Here is a 7,969-nt window from a genome sequence, read left to right on the forward strand (position 1 = left end):
TATATTTATTAATTGGCATTTTACCATAAAGAAGAGCTTTCCTTCCTCCCAATGTTAGATCATTTGAGTTATGGATACCCAGACAGGCTTATCAGCTATGTTTGCATGTAGCACAGAGAAGGCTCCAATCCTACCTCTTCTAGCCATGAGGCTCTTGTGGAGTTTCTATTAACTCCTGAGTTTATCTTCTGATTATGGATGTGAAAGAAGCTTTTATTTCATTTTCATTCTTATGGCAACATTGAGAAGATACAAACAATGTCATTAAGAAGTTGTTATTTTCCATCGGTAGGCCTACCATGACAGCCTATGGTGAACACTCAGCCACATACAGATTGATACAGGCACTAGGAAAGCACTTATTATGCACCAGCTGGATATACAGAGAGTTGTGCTGTGGGTTTGAGGTCTGACTGAGTGACTCTGAATGTTTCATTTATCTTCTCTGAGCCTCAGCTTTTACAACTATAAAAGAGGAGAGAAGTATAATTGTCCTGTCTTCGGCTCAGGGTCATTCTGGAGATTAAATGTCAGGATACATGGGAAAGCACTATGTAAACTCCAGGTGCTAGGCAAATGCAGTTGGTGCACAGAGCAGAAGGCCTCCTTACCAGCTTGTTGAGAGCTTTCAGATGTGTTTCGATTTCCCTGTGTAAGTATTCCTGCCACAATGTCAATCTGAATCAAATGATGAGGAAATAATGCAACAAATCCAGATTGTGGGACATTGTATGAAACAACTGGCCTGGGCTCTTTACAGACATCAATGTCATGAAATAAATGCAAAAAGGAGAGGGTGCTCAGAGACATACAACAGCTGTCATGGATTGGCGAGAAACCACTATATCCAATATTACTGAGACAATTGATAAAATTTGAATGTGGATTAAGGACAAAATAATGTAGTGTAGAGGTTGTTTCTTGGGTATGATAATGGTGTTATGCAGGACACTGTTCTTGCTCTTAGGTAACACACTGAAATGTTTAGAGATGATTCACATGATTGAATTATTGATGTCTACAACTTACTTTCAAATGGGCCTACAAAAATAAGAACAATAATTATATGCCTATACATGTATATGTAAATGTTAGAAATTAGTGAGTCTAATGAGTCTAGTAGGCAAGTGCTGATCATATAGTTTTTTTCTGTAGGTTTTCTTTTTTTTTAATAAAAAAGCTAGGGAAAGGATTGTACTTTGTTTAAATAAAACTGGCTTGAAACCACATGAGGACAAATGTAGTTCATTATGTTTCAAGTCGTTATTACATCCTGATGGGAAAAAAGCAGGCTAAGTGATTTTCTGAAACAAAAAGGAAGGGGACTTAATTTTTCATTGTAAGATGGGGATTAAAGGAGATAAAAATGTTAAGGGGACTCACATAGTGCTGTAGGGAGACAAAACCTCACCCATTTAAGGTCTCCAGCGGGGCCTGAGAATTAAATTGACATGAGTCAGATAAACAGGAGAAAAGCATAAAGATGTTTACACGTACATAGGAGCCCCATAGAAAAATGAAGACCCCCAAGAAGAGGGTAGGTCTAAGTGTTTATATGCTAGGTTGAACAAAGAAAGGTAATTGTGGAAAAGTTACTAAAATATGTGAGGAGTCTAAAGGAATATATAAGGTCTAGTTATACAGGTTTCTCTCAGCCTTGACAGCCTGTCTCTGGTGATAAGAATGTTCCTTTTCTCCTGGTATAGGGAGGGCATCTTTCACATAGGAGTTTTATTTCCTGCTTTCAGGAAGAAAAGGGGAGGGTCAGAGCACCCTTCTTGCACCTGTGTTTGTTTTTTTAAGTGCCTTAGCTGAAAATAATCTATGCCAAAGTGGCATATTCTGCCACCCTTCAGTGCCCAGTACAACATATTAAGTGCTCAGTGAAGGTTCATTGAGTATGTGTGTACATGCACATACATACACACACACACACACGCTGACAGGGGCATCTTTTCAACCTCCACCGTAAGCCAGAGGTTGGATTGGAATTCAGGTTTCATCTGCACTGTTCATAACCTCACCTGGGCACACAGTTTCCTGCAGCTATTTCTAGTGTGCAGCTCTCTAACATTTTGAGAAAGAGTAGTTCTTCTGTGAGACTAATAGAGAGACTTTTTTTTTTAACTGGGAAAGATCTCTTTGCTCACGAAGCTGCATGTTCTTCATTTTATGTAAATGCAGCGCAGCAACACAGAATTTGGAACAAAACTGCTGTGTAGGGCAGTAAATGCATAACAAATTCTGAATTGTGGGGTGGAATTGGAAAATAGAACAGATGAGCATACCAGCTATAAAAAACAGTGAAACATGAACAAAAGCTGAGATTCCTGACTGCCACATGTAGGCGTTGGCTGATTTTTCCAGGGCAGGAGAGCAGCCTGATGCAGCTGGTAGTACTGTAAAAAGAGAGATTTGCAGCAGTTTGCAACTAACTTAGTCTTATGTTGAAAACATATTTTTTTTTTCTCCTTAGTTGTAAAAATGAATCTCCTTTTTGTAGAGAGAGAGAATTCTGGTCTTCTAGGGCTCCAGGGCTCCCCTTTTCTGAATATCCCAAGTTGCAGTAACTCAGTACAGAACAACTCCAGGTGTATCTTTTTCTTTGACCCTCACAATGCTGGAGCTGGGCATGGCAGAGATGTTTTAAATCCTGGTCTCACAGATGAGGACCTTGAGTTCTAATGATAGTAAAAGCTGAAATGTGATGAAAATTTATAACACACTGGGTCCTTGATGTGAACTGAGGCCCCATGAAACAGTGCTCTTAGGGTAGGTTGCAGTAGGGCTGGGATTTGAAGCAAGACAGGGGCCCTCAGAACTGATGCCCTGACCAGCTGTACTCTCCATCTGCCCTCCTGCAGAAGGTGAAGTGGCTGTCCCGTGGCCATGTGGCAGGCATGAGGGGGCATGGATGCCACAGTGTCCTCATCTCAGCACCTTTTGGCCAGAGCCCAGATTTGATTTAATACATCTGATTTAATGGCCATTTAATGGCCTTCGATAAATAGCAGCTTTATTTCCAGTCTAGGTGTAATTTAGCTTTTAAGTAGATCTGTTGGAACTGAACTCGCAATAGGTGGTTGTTTCCCATGGCTAATAGTCTGATGGTTTTCAATCTCATTTCTGCAAGATGGGCTTCCTTGAGTTCCTTAGTAAAAGTATGATCACAGTGAGCAAGTTTTTGTTTTGTTACCCCTGGCATTATCCCTAAAAAGCAATTGAGAAAGATTTCTTACTCTCTAACCCAGTTTTGGGTTAGTTTAGGAATAAAGGAGCGGTAGTGCTGGGTTTAAATCTTAATTTCCTGGGGTTTTGCTGTATGTGGTGTAGGACTTGTTGCACCTCAGTTTCTCTACAAGTAAATAAGAGAAAGACAAGTAGATTATGTCCATCTCACAGTTTAAAGGGAGAAGTCTGGGCCGGCCTGGTGGCGCACTGCTACAGTGCACCGCTTGGGAAGCATGGCGGCGCTCCCGCCCGAGGGTTCGGATCCCACATACAGACCGGTTCCCACTCACTGGCTGAGCGAGGTGCGGGCGCAGCACCGAGGGTTGCGATCCCGTTGCCGGTCCCGGTCCGGTACGGGCGCGACACTGAGGGTTGTGATCCGTTGCCGGACACGAAAAAAGACAAAAAGGAAAAATAAAAAAATAAAATAAATAAATAAATAAAGGGAGAAGTCTTATGATGACAAATTTACTTTATATGAACATATTTGAGCTTTCTGGAAGAAGCATCTGAAATATAATAAAACAATTAATAAGATAAGAACAGGATTAAAAGGTATTATCTCCTTTTTACCAATGAAGAACTATGCTCAGAGAGGTTGAGCAACATATGCAATGTCACAGAGCTGCCTAATGTCTGGGATGGGACTAGATTCCATGCCTCATGCTCTCTGCTTCCTAGTGATTAAAATAATACCAGATTTTATAACAGAAGACCTGCATGTGAGTCCTGATAAACTTCCTTGGACTTCAACTTTCTTATCTAGATTAACAGTATTATAGACCTTCCTCACAGATTCCTTGGGAAGATTAAATGAGATGAAGAAGCATCTGAAATATAATAAAACAATTAATAAGATAAGAACAGGATTGAAATTAGCTGTAGAATAGCTCATAGGAAAGAACACTCACTAATTCAGAATGTGTCAGTCCTAATTAAAGTCAGCTAGGAACAACACTCCTCTTCTTTTTTTTTTTTCCAAAAAGATGACCGGTAAGGGGATCTTAACCCTTGACTTGGTGTTGTCAGCACCTCGCTCAGCCAGTGAGCGAACCGGCCATCCCTATGTGGGATCCGAACCCGGGGCCTTGGTGTTATTAGCACCGCACTCTACCGAGTGAGCCACGGGTCGGCCCACACTCCTCTTCTTAGACCACTGTTTCTTTATTCGTCCCCATCCCCACCTTGATTAGTTACATTGACCTCTCTCACTTGGATACTTTCACTAAGAAAACAGAAGCTATTTCTATAAAACCACATATTTGCTAGGAGATTTGCATGTAGATATCTCAATTTTTTTCCTCGAAACAACCACAAATCTCAGAGCGGGAAGGAAGCTTCCAGATTATCGAGTTCTCTTTTCTCCTACACGTGAAAACTGAGACCAGAGAGAAAGTTCCTTGCTCAGTGCACTTGCAGGTGAGCTGGGACTAGACCCAGGCTGGGCTAGTGCTTTTTACGCAACTCCAGCTCCCAGTTCCACCCTCCTGTGGTCATCGGCCTCTGCTGCTCCATATTACCAATCACAACTGACAGCGAGATGGTGATGTTTCCAGTTCTCTGTGTTGAGTTAAGAAGGACTGATGTCTGCTGTGCAAAAATATGACATCCAAGCTGTCAAAGAACGTTGTACATGAGCTCCCTGAGGCTGTATCTTGTTAAATACTTAGCAATTTGAGGTTAATGTCGCAGTAAGGATATGTGTGTGTGTGTGTGTGTGTGTGTGTGTGTGTGTCACTCCCTTCTCTGTGTCCCCTCACCTCTCATACTGATGTCACTTATCACTTCCTTCCTCCTCTGTGACTTAACATTTGCTCAGTTTTTTCTTAACTAACCACTTTCTGTTACTGATGTGGATCTGACCCTTGTATGTAGCAGGGGAGGAACCAAGGTAAACCAAAGGAAACCCCCTCCACTGTGAGTTTCATTTATTACCTACAGCCCCACTTGACCTCATGTTCAAGCTAATTAAAGGTCAGTAAGAAGCATTTTGCTGCCCCGCAGGGCAGTGAACATTCTGTACGTTTTCAACCCCTGGCATCACTAGCGGCATCGGACCAGCAGGGGGTGCAGCGAGTGCGAGCACAAAAGCTATGTGTATTTTTCTATTCTCTAAAAATCTGACACATGAAGAGATAATTTATCATATAAACACCTTTTAAAATATGTATAGAAGTTGATAGATTTGTTTTTAGTTAATTCGTATATTTTTTAATTAGACAGGTAAAATACAAATACATTCTCATTTGTAGAAAACTCACATGATACAGATAAAGTTGCCCCATCCTTCCCTCCTTCCCTAGAGGTAACTGTTATAAGTTTGTCTCTCTTTTCAGACTTTTTTCTACGCACTAAAAACTTACAATGCATCTAGAAATATAAATATTTTTTCATAAATGGGATCCTACTGGGGCCGGCCCGGTGGCGCACTGCTACAGTGTGCCGCTTGGGAGCGCTGCGGTGCTCCCGCCGAGGGTTCGGATCGCACATACAGACCGGCGGCTCACTGGCTGAGCGAGGGGTGGGCGCAACACTGAGGGTTGCGATCCCGTTGCCTGTCCTGTCCGGTACGGGCGCGACACTGAGGGTTGTGATCCGTTGCCGGACACGAAAAAAGACAAAAAGGAAAAAATAAATAAATAAATAAATAAATAAATAAATAAATAAATAAATAAATGGGATCCTACTGTATTATTTTACACATTTTTTCCCACAATATATTTTACAAGTCTGTATGTGTGTGTGTGTACACATATTTGTATTTATTCTTTCATTTGTAAAAAAATTCCTGCCTACAGTTTCATTGAGTGAATGTTCCATGGTTTATTCAATAATTTTTCTATTAAGATTTTTAGTTGTTTTTGAGCTTTCCACTATTATAAACAGTGGAATCCTTGTGATTATGTGTTTCTCTAGCATAGATACTTAGCTGCAAAGATACATATATTTTTAGTTGTTTAGAAAGACATTAAGAAGCAGAGTCAGAATAGAGGATGCCACATGACTCAAGGATTTCACAGTCAGTAAAAAAAAGAGTACTGTGGTCTGGCTGTCAACTGCACCGGAGGGGATGCTGGTGATGTGGACACACAGCTACGTCCACTTCCCTCACAGCTGCAGGCAGTCAGCACAGTAGCTCATTTGACTCAAAGTCAAAACCACCAGGTTACTGGCAAGCCAGCGTCTGCTGAGAAGGAACGTTCTTTCTTTGTCATCAAATGAGCTGGTGTGACCACTGCAGGCAGCCAGTGAAATGGAAAAGACTTGGAGCGAGCAGGCTTGAGGAAATCTGATTGGCAGACCTGTCCACAGCCGTCCACTAGAGGCAGTGATCTGTGGTGGGGTGGTTTTGGTTCCTCACGGATGATGTGTTCTCTGTTTTTGCAGTTGGCCACCCAATCCCTGTTCATCAGACTCTGCACCCAACCCCAGAGCAGATTGAGGAGTTGCATCAGACCTATATGGAGGAGCTAAGGAAATTATTTGAGGAGCACAAAGGGAAGTATGGTATTCCAGAGCACAAAACTCTTATTTTTAAATGACTGCACTCTTACAAGGCATAAATAAATGACTGCACTCTTACAAGGCAAAATAAAGGACAAAAGAACATGTCATTGAGAGAATATATTTGAAATAAGTTAATCATTTTTTTTCTTTTACTATGGAATCAAATTTGCAACTGTAAAAGTATTATTCATGGTGACAGATGTCGATGTTTTAGCTGCAGTGAGTAAAAATATGGTAAATGCCTATAGGGTAAGGCTGGAGATGGCTACAAGACTTTCAATAATCTTCCTAGTTTGGGAAGCCTGAATCATTTTACAGCTTATGAAAAGGTTTGGAATTATTCATGTGCTCCAGAAAACACGGCAGCTTCAAAAAAATAGTTAGGCCCTTTTACTAAACATCACAGTAATTTAGGATGTTTTCACTAAGTATGCCAGCTGTTTTTCAGCACAGCTGGAACATTTAAGAGACAGTGTGTAAAATAATTTGCCATATAGAACTAAAGGAGATCATTATTTTCCTCTTGGACAAATCTTTTTTAGTGAATAATGTAATTTTTAGTACTTAGATAATTTGATCTTTTTGGTCATGTCAGCCAAGTCATTTTTATACAATTGTGCAGAATTTTTATGCCATTTTTAAAATAGGATGAATCTGCCATAGGGAAACCCATGGGGACAAGAGCATGTCTCCTCTTTTTTATTTATGCTTAGAAGCATGTTCATTTGCAATAGACACGGAAGTCTTTTTGGGAGATATGCTTTTGCACGTTTTACAACATTGGAAATTCCAAAGGGTTTTCATGGTGATAGAAATAGTTTTAATTTTCTTCCCAAATGGCCTTTTCTTTGTAAGACATGCTGTGAAAGAAAGTACTCTCTATGGTGAGAAGTGTTCAGTTCACAGTTAACTGGGGTTCTGAGTCATCTTCTCTGAACCAGGGTGAGAAGGGACCTTGTCCTTCCTGCTTACTGATGCCTCCCTAATGCCTGGGTCAGCTTGTGGCACTTAGTAGGTACAAAATAAGTACTTGTTTAATTAATGTATTTATATTTAAACATAGAAACAAACTTTTCCATAAAGCAAAGAATTTTTAAAGCTATACCATAGGCTGAAACCTGTTATAAGACAAGACCCACTTTCAGAAGGAGGTAATTTGCTTTGTGTGATTGTCCCACACCAGTAATTGACAATACTGTGGGCTGGTTCATAGGGAGCAAGTCAGGACGAT

At 40.7% G+C, this 7,969-nt stretch overlaps 1 protein-coding gene across 1 annotated transcript in view; it reads left to right on the forward strand.

Annotated features, from left to right (window-relative positions):
• MOGAT1 (monoacylglycerol O-acyltransferase 1) overlaps positions 1-6,780 on the forward strand; it is a 31,515-nt gene extending 24,735 nt beyond the window's left edge. Inside the window, exon 6 of the mRNA XM_008593623.1 lies at positions 6,619-6,780. Within this exon, the coding sequence (XP_008591845.1) occupies positions 6,619-6,773 (155 nt within the window). The 3' untranslated portion in view covers positions 6,774-6,780. The remainder of the gene's footprint in view (positions 1-6,618) is intronic.
• The last annotated feature ends 1,189 nt before the right edge of the window (positions 6,781-7,969 follow it).

Source organism: Galeopterus variegatus, unplaced genomic scaffold (assembly GCF_000696425.1).
Source record: "Galeopterus variegatus unplaced genomic scaffold, G_variegatus-3.0.2 Scaffold160, whole genome shotgun sequence".
Lineage (NCBI taxonomy): Eukaryota > Metazoa > Chordata > Mammalia > Dermoptera > Cynocephalidae > Galeopterus > Galeopterus variegatus.